General features: G+C 41.2%; 1 protein-coding gene across 4 annotated transcripts in view; it reads left to right on the plus strand.

The window, feature by feature from the left end:
- The window catches only part of gabra3 (gamma-aminobutyric acid type A receptor subunit alpha3), a 104,275-nt gene extending 91,052 nt beyond the window's left edge, over nt 1-13,223 (plus strand). Inside the window, exons 9-12 of one of the 4 annotated variants that reach the window (XM_079355213.1) lie at nt 2,984-3,189; nt 5,080-5,181; nt 11,440-11,478; nt 11,625-13,223. In XM_079355213.1, coding sequence (XP_079211339.1) covers nt 2,984-3,189; nt 5,080-5,181; nt 11,440-11,478; nt 11,625-11,945 — 668 coding nt within the window. In that variant the 3' untranslated portion in view covers nt 11,946-13,223. The remainder of the gene's footprint in view (nt 1-2,983; nt 3,190-5,079; nt 5,182-11,439; nt 11,479-11,624) is intronic. The other 3 variants (XM_079355214.1, XM_079355215.1, XM_079355216.1) reach the window with 3 other exon arrangements.
- Nucleotides 13,224-22,700: the final 9,477 nt, after the last annotated feature.

Here is a 22,700-nt window from a genome sequence, read left to right on the forward strand (position 1 = left end):
GGTTGATACTGTTAAAAAATATATATAAATAAATCTGACGACAGTAAACGCACCTTTTCACACTATTCATATAAATTGGTTGATAAGTGTAAAGTAGTAACGTTTTCTTGGACATTGATATTAATTTTCAATATCACAGCTTACTATGTGGCACAGTAAGAAGTATAAAATATTCCAGTTTTTTTCTTGGACCTTGATGTGAATTTAAAATTTTTAATAAGCATTGGCTTTTTGCAATTTCACCTGGGTACAAACAGCAGCTTAATTCTATGTAAATAAATGCGAACGATGTGATACCAGTAGCTCTTGGCCACTTTCTTTTTGTCAAAGTAGCTCTCAGATGAAGAAAGGTTGGAGACCCCTGCAGCTGCTACTGAAAGCTGCCGTTCTGTCACTATATGCGCTGCTGTGATTAAAAAAATGTGTGGCAGGTGATGAATGGAGTCTGGCATCTCAATGTTCAGCTGCTTTGTCAACTATATAAACACAGTAAGATGGATTTGAAAAGTTATTACTCACTCAGCTCGAAGAAATGTGGACAAAAGCAGCCGTTGGTTTTAAAGTCGTCGTGGAGAAAGCTGTAATTGACTCTGCAGTAGTGGAACAAAATAAGTTCAAGTAAGTTAGAAGATTGGAAAATGAAATATCCCTAGAAGACATTTTAATTTATTTGCCTTTTTAAGCTTTTGTATGATTTATTAAAATATGCAAATAATATGCAAATGAAATCCATTCATAAGCAAGAGATCTGCTTACACTGTATGTCCCATTATTAATAGATGCAATTAGTCCATGGAGCATCCTTCATCTGAAGAACATTGTGTCTGCTCAGATCAGCCTGTACTCAAAGATAAGACCTAATTTGTCCTCCTCTCTCCTCCTTCAAGTGTTGGTGCAGTTGCATAAGCTATCAAAGCGCCCCTTAACCTGTGTGCGTTTGATTTGAACGGTCAGCACAGAATCTGCATGAAGCATGTCGAACAATAGCTTCTGAAGGAACACGGCAGGCATGATGAGCTCATGTTGAAGAGGAGCCGTGAGGGCTTCCCCCTCCCCCCCCCCAAATCATCCCTTTGAACAACAACTCAACACAATTCTCCTCGAAGAAAAAAAACATTTAGTCACACAAAAAATTCAATTTTGTTTTGTTTTTTTCTCCACTTACATGAAGAGGAGCTGTCGTCTATGTCATTCTCTGTGTAAGGATTGAAACATTGACTGTGAAGGACACAGCTCCCGGCAGTGTTCACATCTCATATTTGTTGTTCATGCAGTCGCATCGATCAGCTCAAATAAGCATCTTTGCTGCGTTCCAGGCATAATTTATATGATGTAACAGTTGGCAGAAATGAGATTTATCCTTTCTGTTCCCTGGCAGACTTTTTAGTCAGGTTTATAGCCATCATTAAATACTACTCTTGGAGGTTCTGAGGTTTAAGAGCTTCATATATCATATTTAATGCCCGATTTAAACCTTTATTTACTTTATGAAGTCCTTGTGGAAATTTCAAGCACTTCTATGTCCTTATAGTATTCAGTGGATTATTTGAAATCAACCTCAGCACACGTTCAATTTAGTTAGTCCTTCAAAATGCGCCACAGGAAATCCAATCAATCTCTAAGAGAAACAGAATAGTTACCTATCAATCTTTTGTCCCAATCTATACTTTCTCACCCATGACATTCTGAAATGAGTTGACCTCTTTGTTCCGCCACACAATACGCGATTTTCCGAGCCCTCTGTGTATCTATTTTTCATCAGAGGAGATAGGCTGGAACAGATGATGTGATTGCTTTTCATGCGCTTGGATGGGCGGCCATTGTCCGACCCACATTTCATTCCCAGTAGCGCTCAATTTGAAGGCTCGGAAGTGGAATTATTGGTGAAAAGTTTCAAAAGTTGATACTCTGAGGGATTGGGATTTTCCAGATTAATTAATCTTAGTGGATGGGATCTCACATTGAGATGGCTTTGTCTAAATGTACGCGGACAACAGCTCGTCAGTCTCTGTTTGTGTTTGGGGCAAAAAAAGGACATTTAGATTTTTTTTACAATTTGGTCGAGTTGATTTAATGGGTTGATATTCACTGTCTGAAGTCAGAAGTTCTAGACCTTGAGACTCTGTCAGACAGAACTGTGCTTTGGCATATAAGGCTTCAACGGTTTCAACTGAAATAAGGCCCAAAACATCATTAACAATGGTCCGTCACATTAGTTAACTCGCTGCCTTTAGTTTGAACCTGGAGACCTGACCTATTGTTCTTTTTAAGTTTATGCACCAATGAATTTTGTCAGGGTTATGTACCCCTGCTTTCTGTTTTCAACAGCAGACGAAGAAGTTCAGACTCTGCACTACTGTGGACCATCCTTTTTTTCAGTTAATATCTTTAAACTTTAGTTTTATTTAAAAAGCCCAGTTTTGCATTTGTAATGATTGCCCTTCTTTGGAAAACTAAATCTGATGCAGCTTTAATAACAACGCCAGAGCAGAGGCTGTTTAAAGTTTCATAGAAACAAACTCAACTATCCACCAGCTTTGTTATTAAGGATCTTATGGACACAAAAAGTACATTGCGCATTTAAATTATTTGTACATTTAAACCATCTATTTGCATCACTGCAGTGTGTGATGCCAGTTTGATATTAATAACAAAATCATCTATCTTGCATCCACACTATAAAGAAATTGTCTAAAACGCAAAAAGAGCAATATTTCTAATACTCCTTCACATTTATTTTCACTGACATTTGGATGATGCTTACAAACTCAACTTTGTTATCATGCCAGATTTTTTTTTCCCTTTTCTTTTTCATATCAAATTTCCAAAGTTTAAAAAGCAGCACACAGACTCCTTGGATCCTAAATCTCTTAAATGAGGCACGCCGACAGCCATGATGGCGAAACTTTTTCTTCCATGTTGTAAAAAAAAAAAAAAAAAAAAAACTGTGGCTCTTTGTACTAACATTTGCTCTCATCCTCAGGGGTCACCACTGTCCTAACCATGACCACCCTGAGCATCAGTGCTAGAAACTCCCTCCCTAAGGTGGCCTATGCCACGGCCATGGACTGGTTCATGGCCGTGTGCTATGCCTTTGTCTTCTCTGCCCTGATTGAGTTTGCCACAGTCAACTACTTCACCAAGCGCAGCTGGGCATGGGACGGCAAAAAAGAGGGCATGGAAATAAGGGTGAGTGATTCTTGTACTTTTGTGCTGCACCACATTGACAACCATAAAAAAAGAAAAGAAAAAAAAACTAAAAGGAGCTTCTGTCCTAGTTTTTTGCTGATTAAGTTCCAGATAAATCCTTCTTCTGCTTTTGATTGGATAACCACGTTAAAACGCTGCTCAGTGGGTCCTCACTTTATAGCAGAGGAGTGATGAGGGCAAACTGCACTTTGGAAACACTGATAGAAAGTTCCCTCCTTAAAGCAGCCCGGAGTACTTTATAAAGACTGTAAAGAGGGACTTTACTTATTCATTAACAGCCAAATGGAACAGGGACAGTGGGGAGGAGCAGTGAGAGCAGAAGCTGAGGCAAACTCCCAAAGACGCTGGCCCTGATTTATGACGGCAGCGTATGTTCAAGTCTCATCCTAAAGTCACTGTAGGCTCCTTTTCTCCTACATCCAATCTGCACATTACACACACACGCTGATTAAAAGTGTGCAGTATATCAAATAAATCACTTCACTCCAACATGTTGATTTTGAGCATTTAATCAAACATATTATAGCTTACGTATTTAAATTGGTTCTAGGCACGTAAGACGTTTATTAATGTCCCTATCTATCTTAGTAATGTAAGCACAAAGTTGTGTTTCATGCCCGAGTTGCTTTAAGAACTGGACTTTTTTCTTTTTTTTTTTTTGGATGCTTTTCTCTAAAGTTTTGATGAAGTCACATAAATAATAGCGGACAAGGTTCCCGTGATAAGCTCAGCACTTAAATGTATCATGACTTCGATGACGTTTTAAAACTTTCCTAATAAATGAAACGGATCAGAGGCAATGAGGGAAAAAACGTAAATCACTGCATGTGGGAAGTAAGCTGACTTCATTCTGACTTTACTCCAAAAGAGGCCTCATTAATTCCCCCCAGCTAACTGGTAATAAGACTGACAGAATCAGGTGTTGATAGCCCACTGGTTGATTGACAGGGATGAGAAGCAGACTATAAAATATGTTTACTTACTGTCAAAATGTAGATTTACGTCCCATGAATAAGTGAGTGGTGTTCCCAGATGGGTTTTTGAGTTCAATTATCTCCACAGATTCCCACACAGCGTCATAAGGTGTCAGAGTATAGCATCAGATTTGATTCCGAACCACATGTGGAGTTTACAAAGTCAGATTGATTACTGGCAGCAAGAGAGCAGGCAAACACCACGATATGTTTACGTTATAGACGTCAGCAGCTTCGAGACAAACTTTACCTTCTTTAGTCTTTAGCTGTCGACTAAACTTAAACGAACTTGTTAAAGAAGTCTTTCAGGGTTGGGTGATAATATCTGTACATGAAGGGGACTTATAAGAATGTATACTACAGGAGGGGGCGGGGCATATATTATGGAGCTGCTTTATTGCACACACGGCGCATGCAGGAGTGACATGCTGTAAATATGCACATGCAGGGCCTTCAGAATGACCAAAATCCAAAAACGTTAACCAGGAGAGGCAGATAGAAATTGGTAGGCTTCGAGGATGGAGCAGATTCTGGTCCGCTGGCTTTTTCCCACCGCTCTCTGCCTCGATGGTGACCGCCAGGACAGTCAAGCTGAGCACACTCAAACTGCATTAAATGCAGATGACAATCAAAGGCATTAAGAAATCAATCAGATAAAAGCTGACGAGGGCTTGACGAGAAGTGTAGCGCTTAGATGCTTGGGGGGAGGGGGGGGGGGGGGTGGGTCAATGTCTAGCATTTGCAGGAGATGATGTCATATCTATGAGCAACACTTGAGAAGCCACGGTTATAAGAAATGTTTGTCAAAAACTATGAACACCAGAAGGCCGAGGCAAATTACTAAAAAAAAGTCGTTTTCACATATGCACTCCTGAAAATATCTCGATAATTTCAGGAGGACTGCTCCGGATATTCTCCTGACCTGGCTGTCCACATATGCTCCTCACAGCGGGAGACTATCCGTGTCAGACAGGAGGGGGGCGGGGGGTCTCCTGAGGTAAGACGTAGAATAAAGTACGCGAAAAGTAGCAGACAAAGCAACAAGAGTATACTATAAAATGCTATGAAAAGAATATTTGTCTTTACACCAATGCTACATGTAGTTACACAGAATCACTCTATCACCAAGAGAGCAGAGGAGAACATACTGATGAACAGAAAACTTAATGTAACTGTTCAATTACATTCAGCAGTCACAGTGTACAGGATGTCACTCCTCCCTCCCATTGGCTGGAGGTGAATTTTCCTGATAACATCTTGCTGTATTCTCACTTTAACTGCCCTTAAACTTGATTCAGGAAAATTACCAGGGGTCTGGCAGGATGTCAGAGCGAAAAATGTGGCTGTTTGCGTTCAGACATACAGCTCCTCCTGGAAGTATCAGGACTTTTTCAGGAGTTTTCTGCAAGTGTGAAAGCCCTATAAATCGCACAGCTAATTAACAATGATTGGTCTTTTCCTGAGATTTTCTTTTTTTTTTTTTTTTTTTTTGAAGTAGACGACATCTTAGAAAAGCAGATGTGATCTTCTAGGTTTTGGTTCAGGTTGTCAGTCATCCCAGGTCGTGGTCAAATTAGAAGCTTGTTCCAAAGGCGGAGATCTCGAAGACGTTATGGCTGTATGTTTGCAGACAATGTCGTCCAGTAACATTGACATGTCATGAAACTATCGCAATAACTGCATTTCTGTTGCTTTCATCAGACGTGCAACAAACAGCGGGAGAAAGGGATTTCTTCTGCTGCCACAGACAGCGCCACAAATCTATTTTCTGTCACTAATGTAGCAGCTGTTTGACACAATCAGCACACTCTTTTTTCCGGGGGTTTTTTTAAGCTTGACATTTGGTCTCTGAGTGATTGGCAGGATTGCATATTGCTGCCACAGAACTTTTCAGTCAGCAGTGATAATTTGCAGCATCATAGGGGAAAGTTTTTTTTTTTTTGTTTTTTTTTTCCTTTTGATGCCTCGTCTTAATAGCAACAGCCTGAGCTGAGTTCTCCGGGGCTGTGCTGAGCATGCAGTTGTCATGATAGATAAAAAAAAAAGAAAAAAAGAATGGGGTCACAGAAGGAGACAATGCACTTGGATCGCACTCCCCAGTTAGAAGCGAGCCATTGGAAAGCGACACAAACACATGCTTTTCCCTCCCCTTTTCTTTTCTTTTTTTTTTTACATATTTGAAATGGATTTGGATGGATTTTTTTTAAGGACACAGTGAAGAAATAAATTCTTTCAGGAGAGAAGTTGAAGTTCAGAAAATTGTAGTTTTAAAAATGCCATCCCCAGCCATGATCAGAAGCAGGGTTTCAGCCAGCGCTCTTACCGGATCTAAAGGATGACTTCATCGCCCGCAGGCTGCTTCTTTTTTAAGGACTCAAATGTAGCGCTCCAGACGAGTCAATGTGCACTAATTTACCTTGCTGGTTATGGAGCTCCTCTCCCATTTCCTTCCCTTTTTTTGTCACTTAACACTCTGTTTGACAAGCAAGCCCCCCCCCCCCGCTGAAGGTGTGCTTATTACAGAAATGATCTGGTGGCGAGTTTGGCTCCCTATTTCCACACTCTCCATGACACCTGATTAAACTTGACTGTATCAGTTTTTATGTTCATTAGGTAGAGAAAGATGCCACATTCCTGTTTTAAATCGGAATAATGACGGTTCTGATTCCCTACGAGTCATGTAAACCCCCTCATTCCAATTGTTGTAACCCGATTAAGCTCATTTTCCAATTATAAGACCCCTGGCATACGCCTGTAGCATCCGGGATATTGAGTCGTTAGTTGGAATATGATCCTATGCTACTTCAAGGATTTATTTACGCCCCTCGATTAGCTGCTACTACGATTAGTGCTGCTGATCAACATGTAAAGGGGAAGAAGATTCCGGTAGCTCAGCGGAGCATGTAAACACCTTTTTGGGAATATCACCTTAACCAGAATATGGACCTTAAGGGGAACATGGTGCGCATGTAAACTTAGTAAGAACATTTGATCACGATGCTTCGTTAGTCGAGACACAGCCAGCCATCATCGATCAGCATGACACTGAATAAAACATCAACTTTTAGAGGGAACTTGTTTGCTCCTATTTTTTGGAGGAATGTTTTGCAAACCCTTTGGCTGATTCACCACATTCTACAGCAGCCATTTTTCTCAAATGTGTTTTGGATGGTCCATTTAAATATGTAACACTGTCTCTTGGAAGGTATTGAGTAGAGGGGTAGTGAAAAAACAAAACAAAAAAAAAAGCCTTTAATTGGTCAAGGCGACAGACTCATAGAACCGTGCCAACATTCATACTGTGTGTGTCTTCTTGTTGTGGTTTTCATTTGCCTGGCTGTCATGTGTTCATTTTGATGTCATGTGGTCGATTTGCCTCATCATGTGACTGCTGCTGATCATGTGACGGGGTTGTAAATCTTTGGAGGAAGTCGCTCGGTGTCCATTCTGTACCCGTCCTGATGAAGGCTCAAACACGTTGGTGTGTTTGAATGAGTCTGATGAGCTGAAGGCTTTTATTCTTAACTCCTCCTCTGAGTGCCTCGCACCTGCTCAATAGCTTCCTGGAATGGTCGCAGTTTCCTAACGCGGTATCATTATGGTTGGGAAGTTCTACCATGGTTAGTCACATGATACGATCTTGTGCAATGGACTTTAATGTCTCACAGAGAATTTGCCTTGGACTCAGATGCTACGCCAATTTAGCTGCTTTCTTAGAAGAAAAAAAATGAATAAGAACAACAGAAACAAACATCAACCCACGTGTAAACAAAGAAGCACAAACCAATAAAACTACTCACTAATATAACTAACAAGAACTAAATCAGAAAAACGATTAAAAAGTCAGGAATATCTCAAACTTTGATCGAGAAGGGCAGAAGCAAGTTTAGATGTCAAACAGCTCATATACTGACTGGATGTCGATGATGTCATTGCATCTCCAATCAGCCAATCCCTGGACAGCATATTGAGCGTTAAAACTGTAGATATATGGTGTCCTCCTTTATTTTACTATCAGATGTATTTTCTGTTTTGAGATATATTGAGAAGAGATGAAATGGGGACAATTTGTCAGATTTCTATCATTTTCTAATTAAATACACGCCGCAACCTGGAACACAGCAGAACCGGAGCTCTTGCCATTAGAGAGAACCATCAGACCTGAATGTGGACATGTAATTTGTTCATTGGGTCAGAAAACAAAATGATCTTCTCAACACATATATGTTGAAGTGCAGATCCTCTTTGTATCATTATGAATTCAGTCTGATAGGGACGAAGAGGAACACAAGACGAAATAAAAGGAAAAAGAAGCTTCGATTCAAAGACCGCGAGAATATTCAACAGTACATTTCGCTGACCTGTAACACAGCCTGCAGATGTGAGATCAAGCACAGGAAATCTGCACAATTACCACCCGACAAAAAAAAAAGTTTGTAGCGCAAGTAGCAATTACAGTAAAAGAATATGCCCAGTGACACAATGAGAGACACTGCGGCTCCCTAAACAGACTCTGTCCGCCCACGAGCTCACACACTGGAGGCTACTAAATATGCAGACACCTCATCTCCAGTCTCAAGACGGAGACAGACTGTCACAAGGTTCAGTTACACGCTCACATGCACACGCTGAGCTCTGAACAGCAGGACACAGCACGGCACAATTACCCCGAGGGTACCTAATCACGCTCGCAGAGAAATTCTGATGCAACAATTTGCTGAAGTAACAAAGACAAGGTCAATGGCTGCACTCCGCTCTGGCCGGCTATCTGTTCCTGCAGTTTGCCAAATGACTTTGGATCGGGCACACAAATCTTAGGTCGGGAGCACATTGTGTGCTGCACACACACACACACACACACACACACACACACACACACACCACATGTGGTTTCACAAACTAGTCGTAGTAAATTGCAGCAGACGATAGTCAGGCTGAGAGGTGACAGAAAACGACTTTGCGTGACTCGTTTTGTCAGGGTTCCGGGCAAAGAACATTCCTAATGCCGTCGTCTGAGGCGTTCAGGGCGCTATGATTAAGGTCATATGACGTGTTTTAGCAGTCATTGGCTCTTTTTTCCTGCTGATGTAAGCCGTTGCTGTGATCGAGGAGGCTGTTGGTGGCTTTAGATGGGGAGGAATCGATATCAGGGGAAAGTTTAGTTATCTAGGGGGGTAAGACTCTCTCTACCCCTTTCACTTAATGACATCAGAACGCCCCCCCCCCCCCCCACCCCCAGCAGCTCAACAATTGGGTTCTCACCAATTGTCCTTTAATGAAATCAGCTGTCTGCAAGCTTTGTGAGCTCTCCACAAACCTCTCAGTATCAGAGATGAGCTGTGAGAATCCTCTTCCTCCTGACGCCTCGAACCCCGCCGATCGTATCAGCTCATCTTCCTCAGTCCTGATGCCTCCATCAGCCAAGACACAAGCTCATCACCCACTGCGTATTATCCCATTTCGCTGTCACATTTGACTCCTATGATTGGCCATCGCCCTCTTCCAAAACCATTTCTCTCTTCCAATAAGGATCAGAATACCTGTATCATTGCTATCATGTTTGTAAAGCTCGGTTTAGGTTGTATTCTAAGATCAAAACCTTTTTGCCAACTGTAAACAAAGCAGACCGAGAAAATGATTATTATCCCTCAGCTCATAGTGGAGCCACTTCAACTGATCCATTGCTTAAAAACCAAAAGAGAAAAAAATGGACGCTGTACAGAAACAGCACGTTTAGGTTTAGTTGCAAACTCATATTATAATTCACACTGTTTGCCATCTTAGCATAATGTTTAGCAGACAGTTTGTCTGCTTTGGTGCTCTGAAGCTGTATTTCTGGGTGGCAGCTCTATTGATTGGTCAGACTTTGAGTCTGTTTACCACAGCACAAGTGAGCTAGTGTTCCGGAGAAGCAAAGAAGTATTATCTTTTATTGAAGCCTTGTGATCTGCTGAATTAATCTTTTGTGTTAGCTCAGTGCATTGCTCACTTATACAGTACCTCACACTAATTTAAACCATAAAGAAGACGTTTTCAAAAAGCCGGAACGTCACTACTCCCTGAGCACAGAGGGGACAAAGTGCTCCAGTTCAGAAAATGAAACTTCATAAAAAAACAAACTCTCGTCTTGTTCCACATACAGCTTTTTTTTCCCCCCTGCTTTTTATTTGTGACTCCAAATGAATTTTGGGAACAAAAGACCCAAACAAAAAAAAACAAAAAAAATGTGATGATGAGCCGTGTGCAGGAAGAGATCCACCGTGAAGCATTTCAGAGGAGGGGAACGAGGGGGACATTAGTTATGCTAATTAAAAAGATGAAGTCAAAGGAAAAGGAAGGAAAATTAAATGAAGCTGCAAAAAGTGGAGCAAAAACGAAAGCTGGGGCTGAAAAGCAAAGTGAAAACAGGGAGAGCTGGAAATGAAACACTTTGTTACATGACACACACAGAGACGCTTTCATTTGCTCCAAGATCGTAAAGTGGCCACCGCGGGGAGGCGGGGGGGGGGGGGGGGGGGGGGGGGTGGGAATGGTGTGAGGAAAATCTCGCCAGCACAAGGTCTTACAACGCCACACAGGAAACTAAAAGCGTGCTCGGTGATCAATCTCAGTGCCCTACTTGTTCTCACACTTTGATGGTTTTCACTTCTCCGGACTCTTTTTAAGCTGACGGCATCCTCCGCCGATGCAAGTTTAGCCATCTGAGCCATCCAATTTAGCAAATAAGATCTGGTCTCCCCCGTTCCTACTTCGACATGAAAGACAGTCCAAAGAGTTCTCTCGAGGAAGACGACAGTTTCTGCAGCCAGCTTTTATCACACACACAGCCTTTGTCGTGTTTGTTTTATGGCAAGCTGTTTGCCTGAAGAGGCCTGGCTGCTCTCATGGATACAGTTTGTCAGACATGTTTTCAGGCGCTCTTGTTTTGCTTCGTTTCTAATCCTGCTCTGTGCTGCTACCGCTACTGTGAGCAGTATCAGACGCCAGCCCAGCCTGGTTTTGCAATGATGCAAAATATCATAATGTTTCCATTCCTGCAGTCGGAATTTTACAGGCCAGATAATAAGTTCAGAATGAATTTTTATCATGGCTTTTTTGTCTGCAGTCCAGATTTGTTTGATGCCGATTTAAATTGATTCTTAATAGCGTAAAATGTTAAAGGATTTTCCAGCTAGATACTGATGAATAGAGTATGTAAGTTGGGTAATTTTAATATAATTGGTAAACTTTTTTTCTTTTCTACTTTTCTTTTCAGGAACCGTTTCAGGCTAACATGGCCAGGATTAAAGATATGGTTAGGCTTTTGTTTTGTTCTTGTGTGTGTCGTGTCTCGTGGTGTTGCTTCTATTTCCTCTTCATGAGTTCAAATGGAAGTATTGTTGAGTCTGGTGCTTCGCTCCTGACGACCTTTTACCTTTTACTGCCTTCTCTCTTTTTCAGAGGAGAGAATCGTCGACTTTGTCCAAGAAGGCAAACAACACCTTCAACATTGTCGGAACCACGTACGCCATCAATGTGGCCAAAGACCAGGGTTTGACCACCATTTCCAAGAGTGCCCCCGCGCCGACCCCCAAACACAACTATCTGCATAGAATGGATGACCCCTACACGGAGGCCAAGAAGTCCTACAACCGTGTCAGCAAAGTGGACAAGATATCGCGCATTATTTTCCCTGTCCTGTTCTTCATCTTCAACTTAGGCTACTGGGCCACATACGTCAACAGAAAGCCCGCTATCATGAAGGCCAACAACCTAAACTGAGTCCCACCAAAAAGCTAGGCTACATCTGTTTGTGTTAGAGGGTAGACAGGTTAGCAGGAGGCCAGTCCATAACATCTTATCGTGTGTGTGTGTGTGTGTGTGTGTGTGTGTGTGTGTGTGTGTGTGTGTGTGTGTGTGTGTGTGCGTGTGTGTTTGAATGCGTGTGCGCCTGTTTTGTGCGTCTGCTTTTTTCTTTTTTCTCCTCTCTTGTGTTTTGATATTTTTGCACGTCTGTGTAGATGGAAGGCAAATTTTAACATCTGGTCAAGATACACGTGAAGATGAAGTCGGACCTCGGAGGGGGGGGGCACACGGTCACATCAGACTGTGTTTGTGTAGCATTCCTTCTCTCCACTCTTAGCTCTGGCCCTGTTCCCCTTGTTGTGAGTAACCAAGTGACCCTCTGCTGTATCTTGATTGCTTGCTGTTCCGTAGCGTAGTCAACCTGTGTTTTTCACTACGCTTTGACATGTTTCCCCCGCCTCGCTTAGAACAAGTCGGAGCGAGCATGCCTTTGAAGTTTTCATTGTGGCTCATTAACCGCTGATAAGGTTCTGACACATCCATCCAGTTAACGTGCATGCGCGCACACACAATAGTGATGCATCAGAAAACGCCTTCGGTTGACGTACTGGGCTCCGGGGCGGTCTGTATAGGTTCTATAGGAACATCATTAATAATCGTCAGTGTCTGGCCTTCAGCGCGCGCTGAATCTCAACAAACCCAGCGCAGTATCACGGGGGGATTGCTTCGGCGTCCCATGGGGGCTGCCTGTACATTTTATAGTCCAGTGGCTTTTATTCTTTTAACTGGCCGAGTATGTTCGATGACAGAGGAGCTACAGTATGTGCCTTGGTGAATAAACACACGCTCTGACGCGGTAACACACACACAAATAGTTGTCTGCGTGTGTGTGTGTGTGTGTGTGTGTTACATACTAACTGGTGTCCACAGGCTCCCCTCCACCCACCCCTCCTCGGCCCTTGGGCACGGGCACCTGGTGTAAAATTGCCCATTAGTGTGGAAGGTTAATAGACCTCTGCCTGTGAAAAGATGAAGCAAAGAGATTAAAGGCTCCAGCGTAGTCCAGAACAATTATCGTGTGTATTTTACGTTTTGGCTAACTGGTGCGACATCTCCACGAGCAGAGCGGTCCAAAACAAACCATTACCTCAGACTGGACTTTCATTCTGAATAGCAGTTTATTTCTGTGGAACGCGAGATGTTTCACACTTTCAATCCTCCACACTCTTTAGTTCACATGTTGTATTTCTTTGTTTTCTCTGTTAGTGGAGCCATTCTCGGCTATAATTTGATTTTGTATTTTTTTCTGCCTTCATAGAAAAGATTTGGTTTCATGTTGAACTTTTTTTTTTTTTTTGCCTTTTTTCTACTTCTTTGTGTGATGTTATTGGTATCGAGTTGATCCGTCTACGTATGCTGTACTTTTCTTGTGTTTTGCTGTCGACAGCAAAAGGCGAATTACACGTCGTGTGTCTTCACAAACTTTGGCGATACTTTCATCACTGGAGATTAGAACTTTCAAATCTGTAAATGACTGATCCCGACAACACTCAATTAATGAACTAAATGATGGATTCAGTACCAATAACATGCAAAATTAAGGTCGATAGCACTTTTCAAATAACTGTCCTTAAATCCGATATGTCTCCGGTTGTGGTGACTGTCTCCAACTTTTGTTTTCTGTTTGTTAAGTCAAATGTGTGTTTCTGTTATGTGTTGCATTTGGTTTGTGTTTTTTTTTTTCTGTGTTTACACAGATGTTTTTGGAGTCTAAAGCTACTGTGTGTCTTTTATTTACTGGATGCACTCGGGATCCTTTGCATCACATCGAGCATGGACTCTCTGATGAACACTGTACTTTAGACGCCAACGTGCAGCGGATCCGTTCAGAGTGCGTCTTCAGTGGCGAGCGGCGAAGAACGAGTGCGACTGCGTCCTTGCCTCTTCACAAAAAGGTGTTAATAACACGAAACATGTACAATGTATCCGTCATAGGTTAATGCATGACAATCTGTACACGTGTATGTCTGCAACCTCCAATAATGGTGTTTGTCACACTAAAATAGGGCTTAGTGTTAATGTTTCTGTACTCATGACTAACACATCACTGCACCGTACGGCAAACAGTGTTGGTTGTGCTGACAGTTCACGGCGAGCACAGCACTCTGAAAGGGTTTTTTTTTTTTTTTCTAACCCTGGTCTAGTAGTACGGAGTGTTCGGATTATTATGGTGGAATGTGACCCACTCGCACCGCTGGCTCTGCATTCATCTCAGTGACAAATGTTTCCAAACTAATGAGAAAAAGAATGGACGCGTTTGATTAAGTTCTTACCTCGGAGACGTTCGGATCACTTTTCAAACGAGTAACCTCAAGCTGAATCAAAACCTAACGTTGAAAAGAATGAGAAGATATTCGTTTCTTGTCTGTTTTATTAGGATTCAAAGTGCATCAGTGCCACTAAATAAACATGTGCACTGATTTCATTATGGTTGACTTGTAAGTTATGATACAATGTAGAAGACAGAATTCTTTTTTACCACGGATTTATAGAAACTCAAATCACCTTCATAGCATAGAGAAAGCAGACACTGCAAAGAGACTCCACTCTGGATCTCATCAACTATTTATACCGACATCAGATTTATAATTACAGACCAGGTGAACATGTCACTGTTTGATAGTGATACGAAATGTGTCTCCTTGTTTTATATCATGGGAAATTAATCAATCTTCAGCTGCTACCTATCAATATGAATCAAGATATTCTTTCTGTTGATCCATTTCCTGAAGATCTCTTAAGATTTCTGTGTTTTGCAAGACGGCTGCCAGTTACAAAAAAAAAAAAAAAAAAACGCTTTCAGAGCCCGACGACCTCTGCACTCTGCAACTCGACTACAGTAGAATTTCTCTCATCCAAACTGCTCAGACATGACGCCTAGTGCCAGATTGCAAAAACAAGCGGGCGTAAAAGAGGAAGTGAAAAAGCATTGCGAGAGAATGTGCATGTAAAAATGTCGTATTGACTGTAAGAGTTTGTGGTAATTTCGGGTGTTTTATTCCTGAGTGGTTTCGATGAAACAGGACTCTGCTGTATATTTGCCATTTAGCTTTGGTTATGATGGTGGGTTTGTTTTTTTTTTATTTCTGTGGTAAATCTTTCCCTCACAGGGCCAGAGTTAACTTCAGCAGAAACATGTCATCCTATAAGATACAGTATATTAAGAGCATAATGATTATATGGATATATTTATGCTATTCCGTACAGCATTAAATATTATATGTTTTATACGACATAATCTCGACAGCATTGATGCAAATCTCTTGATGGGTAGAAAGCCTTAGACAAATAGACAAACTGAACAAATGATTATTATCTAAATGGCAACGATTCTAATTAGTCAGAATAGTGTTTCCAAGTTGTGAATTTGTATATATTGTGAATTCAATGCCAATAGTTTTTGTGAATATTGATATGTCACGTCATTTATTTTTTCATCTGATGATAAGTACCGCTGTCTTACATTGAGCTCTGTAACACTGCGTGTTATGGTGTTTTACAGACGTGCAGTAGACGTTTTATTCATTGAGCTACGTACCAGATCAGTACCTTGTGTGCACTTTTCAAACCTAACTGTGAATGAGCAGATGATTGGCGAGCGGAGTTCTCCCTCCAGATATTTCACTGCATGTCCACCCCGCGCGCGTTGAGAGATCAGAGACATCCTCCACAAAGACAGCTCCGGGAACATAGTGGACTCTGTGTTATTGTTGGGAAGTGGCTCTCTACAGTGTATATGCTCAGTGACTGGACTCTGTATGTTGCCCTCTCTCGTTCATGTTCTTACTGTCTGACATGTAGCGAATGGAAATGGGGATTAAAAAGGACGTTGTATTTTGTCTTGGAGTCACACAGCCTTTTTTTTTATTTCATTTTTTTCCCCGCATCCAAAAGGGTCAAAGATATTTTACATTTTCAACACGGTGTATGGCTGATCTGAAGCTCCTCCAGAGGCTCAAATGTCTGATTCTCTCTCTGTGCACGCCAGACGTTTTGTTTGTGGTATTTACACTTGTGATTTGTTTTTGGGGATAAAACAAGCACTGTGAGGACATACAGGGAACAGAACATTCATATCAAAGAGAAGCCAATAACTGTCTGCCACTCAAAGTAAGTAGGACTATTGTACATGACGCACAACATAAAGCTCACAATGTCCACCTTCTGACAAGCGTATTTACACCAAACTAATCTGAATCCTCGATCCTGAAAGTTGTCTGAAGGGTCAGAATTCAACAAACTCGCTCTGAAAACTGAACAGCTGAACTATACTGCGGTTAGTAGGGGACAGTAAGATTGGATTTTTTTTACAGTCTATTATGTTAACATGGTTTAAGACCGCACTGCTGGACTTTAAAAACAATAATTGTCCAGGTCTCCAGTGAAGAAAAACTCACAGAAATACCAACGAGCTTTGATATTTGTTGCATCAATAACAACAGTTAAGTATCTGCGTCTACACCTCAGACTTCCATCTGTTTATGGAAACATCCTTTAAAAGTCCGTTCAGAGCACTGAAGGGTCTCACTTGGACTATTCCAGCGTTGTAGCCATTAAAAACATGGCAGTGCTTTTGCCTGCACACTCTGAAGGTTACTGTTGCTCTCTGGCTCCGGTCCAGTCCTGACTGCCCTGTAGCTGCTTTCGACTGCCCAGGAATGCTATAATGTCAGAAACTAAAAAGGCCTCATTTTTCTCCGCACGCCGGGGAAAATGAGCTTCCATAAAAGCTCCCAACATGGACATATAAGGTTGTTTGCTTGTGTGCGCTTGCTATGATAAATGGAACAATCCATTATACATTTACTGGCCATTGTGAGCAGGAACATGCAGGGCTTTGTGTTTACGGCTGCGGCTTTATGTGAGCACAATAAGGGAACGACGCGCCGCGCGTTCCTTTACAGCCTAGGTGAAGGCCGATCTGCCGCGCGGCTGACGGCTCTTTTTGCGTTAGAAGCGTGAACAATGACAATACAGACACAGTCAGTCAATGCATATCGTGGAGGAAGACTGTGTGATAGACAGTAGACAGCGTCACAACACAGAAAGATAATGGGAACGTCAGCTTCACTTTGGAAGAATCAACACGAGGGGAGGTTTTGTGTAATTAAAGCGTAAAACATGGGCTGGTTAAGAAGAGAAGGTTCCAGAAAAATGCCCCGTTAAGAGTCACGGAGGCCATGACCAAGTATCATGTTTTCATTTATTTAGGTTGTATTTATTTGTTCTAACAGATGGTCTCAGTCATTTAGGTGAGCTTGCAGACGCCTCACTGTGCAGAAGGACATGAGGCTAAAGATTTAAAAGAAAAGAATAGATTACATTTTTAATTGATAATCAATAATAAAATCTTACCCCTGAGTTAACATGGTAATGTAAGGACAACCTGACAGGTAAGAAGATGCTCTACTCTGTTCCTGACCTCTGTTTTGACTGGACTACCTTCATGGATGAAGCTCGGGTGACGTCACCCTTCTGTTCAGGGTTTTTCTGAGGCTAATCAGCGGAGGCCGGAAAACCAGTCGCAGCCTAACGTTCCGTCAAACCTACTCCGAGGAAGGTTTAAGCCCTTTGACAAACGGCGACACCAAGCCTGCCCGTCAATCAGCTCAGCTACACGTCTAAATATACATAACTCCTATTGTTTATAAAGCCAAAACAAATATCCATCCACTGTGCAGTGTGTTCCCATCAGAACAATAACAAGCGTTTGTATAGATTCGACCGTGTCGAGTCTGTGCCACAAAGAATGAAGTCAGCTCTGAAGGCAAACAGTGGTCCAACCTGGTACAAGCAAGGTGCCTCTAATAAAGCAGCCTTTAAATGATCTGCAAAAGACTTTTTAATAAATATTCTCCGGATGTTCATAGCCTGTGATTGCTGGGCACGTTTGCCCATGGAATTAAATAACTAATGTCAAAGTTTGGAAGTCTTCAAACACTGCTGACTTGTTGAAGCAGTGAATGATCGTCATCGCTCCCTCACATTCAGTCTCCAGTATTTGTCCCAACTGATTGAATTCATCAGCTGAGCAGGTGAGTATTCCATGATCTGCGACACCTATGATCCCAGCTTCCCTCAACTAACAGTAGTATAGTATAGTTGTTTTAATGCTTTAAAACACTGATGCAAACCCTGTAGCATTACATTCACTCATTTCCATTTTCAATATGATTTTGAAAGTGATTTTTTTGGCTTGAATGCCAGACATTTTTCCTTCCAACAAGCACGGCCCATAAGTGCAGCACTTTGTGTCATTCCACAGGAGAGAAAAAAAAAAGAAAGAAACGTCAATAATAAATACAGACCAACCGCAATTATGAAGAATCCTCTGAGGGAGGGCGCCAGCTGCCATGTGGCCATTATCCAAGAGAGTGTCTCCAAACATTGCAGAGAATATACAATCCCATGAAGTGAGATGGAAAAATCTTACCTCTACCTTCAAGCTGATACACAGCAACAGGCAAACGTCCTCTTTGTTATATAAAAAAAAAGAAGAAAGGGGTTGGAGGGAAACAATCTGTTCTTGACCTTAAGTGTGCGTATGAGTTTAATAAGATCCCAGTCATGTTTCATATTAAAGTCCATCTCTTTTCATCACACTGTCAGAAAGACCATTAATTCATGTTTAGCACAGAGGTGTAATGGGTTGTAGCCGGTAGGCACATTATAGATCATTTTATCAGAGTGAAAATTTAAACTCATGTCTTACAGTCTAGTTCAACAAAACTGCACATCAAAACCTAAAACACAAATAAATCAATATACTTTTCAAATCTGAACATCATTAAGCCAGTTACAGTTTCAGAGAACAGGTGTGAACAACAAAGTTTGCACACGATTCACTCAAAACCGCCACATTAAAAGAAAGGAGGATATTTAAAGAGCATATTGCAGGTTAAAAAAATTTTTTAATTAATATTTTATATAGTCTGTTAATGGCTGTAAAATAAGTAGGTTATTTTTTTAATATGTTCTACAACACATAAGTGCTCTAATTTAGAGGAGAAAGTGGCTGTTTTAGCATAGCCGTTTAGAACGTGCTTTTTTTTCAACAACGCGTCATATGACGTAACATGAGGGAGTCCCGTTCTCTGACTCTGCTTTGATCGGCTTTATGCGTCCGTGTATGAATGAATGAATGAAGCCTTTATTGCCCCTGGGGGAACTTGTCTTGCACCGAGAGCATCAAACACTTTACAAACAAACATTTAGAAGGCAGCACAAAAGAATTAAAGCACAAAAAAACAGGCTAAAACATGATTAAAGAGGAGTAATGATACGTGGTAGTGAGTGAGAACAGACAGGATGCCTCCCTGCTATAGTTTGTAACTTGAGCGGCGCACATTCAGGTGCACAGTGTAAGTGGCTGATTATTCATAGTGTGTTTTGGTGAATTATTCTCACAACCTCAGAAACGATCGAACAGACACGTTGAATATTTCGGTATCAGACACAAAAACGTTTCCTTATTAATGATTTAAATCTCTGGCTGTTTAACATAAAATATTATATACGCAGACAGAAAGCGTTTAATGATTTGATCTGCTGGAATCCTCTGTTATATTCTCTAGTGTGAGCGTAATAGACACCGGACAGTCTGTTTTAATATATGTAGTCATACGATTTATTATAAATCCAACTCTGTTACAAGAGAGCGCGCGTGTGTGTGTGTGTGTGTGTGTGTGTGTGTGTGCGTGTGTGTGCGTGTGTGTGCGCAGTGGGGAAAGACGGAACGCGCAGTTTGGAAACGAAACGAAACACAACCTTTACTTCTGTCGGTCCTTTATCCCATTAAAACTTTAAACTTTTTGTAGTAGCCTAATATATGTGCACGCATTAAACTGTGGAGTGTGTGTGTGTGTGTGTGTGTGTGTGTGTGTGTGTGTTTGTGTGTGCGCAGTGGGAAAAGACGGAACGCGCGGTTTGGAAACAAACAGAAACACAAGCTTTACGTCGGTCCTCTATCCAATTAAAACTTTAAACTTTTTGTAGTAGCCTGATATATGTGCACGTATTAAACTGTGGAGTGTGTGCGCTGTTGTGCATGTTTGTGTGGATTACGTGCGCCGTGATCCTGCACCATACACTGTATTTTCTATAACAACGTGAGCACTGGGCTGCATGAGGAATAAACAATTAAGACATGGTGCTGCATTTGCACAGGCCGTGAAATCGGGTTCTATGTCTGTCTGTCTGTCTGTCTGTCTGTCTCTCTCTCTCTCTCTCTCTCTCTCTCTCTCTCTCTCGCTCTCTCTCTCGCGCGCGCGCACAGCGCGGCACCGTAATACGTTGTACAGATTTGCCGTTTTTACGAGCAGCTCCCATACAATATAAAGGTGAATGATCGTCACTTGCACCTTCTACAAATAGTTTTTTAATTGATTGAATGTGATTACAAACTTTACATATGCTGATGTGAACACAGCACTCGCCCATATATGGCGAGCTGACACCTGTCACTCAGCAGGACGCCTGCTCCGGGTCTCTCCTCACACCACAGCTTCTCTCCTGAGGCCGTTATTCCTCTAATCCTGCCTGTTTCTGCTCTCTATCACATCTAACAGGTTCAGAATAATAAGCCAGTGGACCATTATATGTAAAGGAATACATGTCTTCTTCCTCTTTATTGACGGGAGTGACACTCGGATCCATGATTTTCTATGTTAAACAGATGGGGATTCAGCGGGACTCCCTTATGTTACGTCACAGCCGAATGCGGAAGTAAAAAGCAAAGACGTGCGAAAACGTACTAAAACGTCTCCAGGAGACCCTGTGGGTTATTAATTTCAGAATTTCTTTAAAAACAGTATTGTTAACGTATTTTCCTATGATTAGTTAAGTTTTGTCTTTAACCTGCAATATGCTCTTTAAGTGAAGATAGAACGATATTTAAAGCTAGCAGGCTCTCATGCAGGCTTGACAGCTGTGTTAACATTAAATAAGTTACTCAACAGAGGGCAAAAACAACGTTTACAACAGCAACTAATAAGTTTACCTAGCTTGTTGGATGAATCGGAGTCTCTTCGTCTCCTAGCAACGGGGACACGCGTGAAGAGTGTGTGTTGTCCCAGCCTGGTTTCAGCCTTCACAGCAGCAGGACAGCTAAAAACTCCACTTCAGCTTCAAGTTTGTGTTAGAGCAGAAGAGCGAGGAACCTTGAAATGATGTCAGAGAAGAGCAGCCAAACACGAACACTCCTCTACAAAGTCCTTCTGAAGAAACGTCCTGCGCAGGTGAGCTAGTTGCTACTAGCAGTAAGAGTTTGCCGTGTTTTTCATAGGGTGCGTTTGATTTATTTGCCAGCAAAAACGTGTCACGCGCAGCAGGTGGTAGGCATTCAATATGTAGTTTAATAGGTTATAAAATATAAACCATTAAAAAAAAAGGAATTACAACTTTTAAAAGTAATTTCATTGTTTTTAATTTATTTGCTCAATAGGCTTTTTATTATTATTATTATTATTATTATTATTATTATTATTATTTTACATATTTAGAATGCCAGAGGGTAAGAGCTTCCTTTCTCCTTTATTAATAAGTGGAAGAGTATAGAGGCCATGGCTGCAATAAGCAATCCTGTTATCTTTAGTTTACAAGGAAATGACCTTTGTTATCTCAAAGAAATGTGTTAATTTATTCTATATCTTGGCAGAACAGCTGTTCATACAATTATGGTACAGGAAATAGAGCAGGACTTTGTGTTTGTTGGACTGAAATTAATCATCTTTCTTTGTTGACTCTACCACAACTATTGGAGTCATTAGAGTCTACTAATTCATCTATTTCTGTAAAATAGTAACAGAGGTTATTTTACTCTGAAAAAACAGCATTTCACTGCACCAGCCACCTTCAAATATAACCAGGAGTCTATTCAAGCTAAGAGACACGAAGAGGTGGGTCACAAAATTCCTTCGAAAGACATTTAAAAATGGAAAATGGTTTAAAACTGCATATTTAACCAATATTGGGAAAATTGATACGAAACAAATAGTTCAAGGGGTTTGTCTTCTAGTGTTTCTATGTTAAGGGTTTGGAAAGGTCTAATGGTGTGCTTGGCTGTGTGCCACGCTAACCACCTCCAGCGACAGTGGGGGTGTCTGGCCTATTAGATATTTGATACTTAATGTTCATTTTTTTAGCCTACCAAATTATAATTTTAAAAAATTACATTTTTGGTTCAAGGATGTCCTCCAACCATTAGATAAAACCTACACAAATGATGTTTTTCTTAGGTTCTAGCTTTCAACACCACTTAATAATTATTAAGCATCATAATCATAAATTATTCTTACCATGTCCAAAAAAATGGCAGCTTAATGTCACTTATCATAAATGTGATTGGCGACTGATCTGCTTCTACATACTGTAAATGGAAAGTTTTTAACATGACTAATTTACGGGAGTGCTAATCTGTCAGTGACATGAAGGGGATTATTGGTATATGTTTTATAGTTAGTGAAGGTACTACACAGTTAGAGTCGCTTTAGAAATGTATGTGGTGACGTGAATATAAGAACACATCAGTTGAACTGACATTTTATAAGTGAGTCATCTTTCAACTGCTAAAAGCCTGACCTTATCCCCGATGATGTCTCTGACAGCCAAATGTGAGGCTGGGTGATTATCTTTAATTGTAGCAATGTCGATAAGAAGTGACCTGAAAGGCCA

Source organism: Symphodus melops, assembly GCF_947650265.1.
Source record: "Symphodus melops genome assembly, chromosome: 11".
In the NCBI taxonomy this organism is placed as follows: domain Eukaryota; kingdom Metazoa; phylum Chordata; class Actinopteri; order Labriformes; family Labridae; genus Symphodus; species Symphodus melops.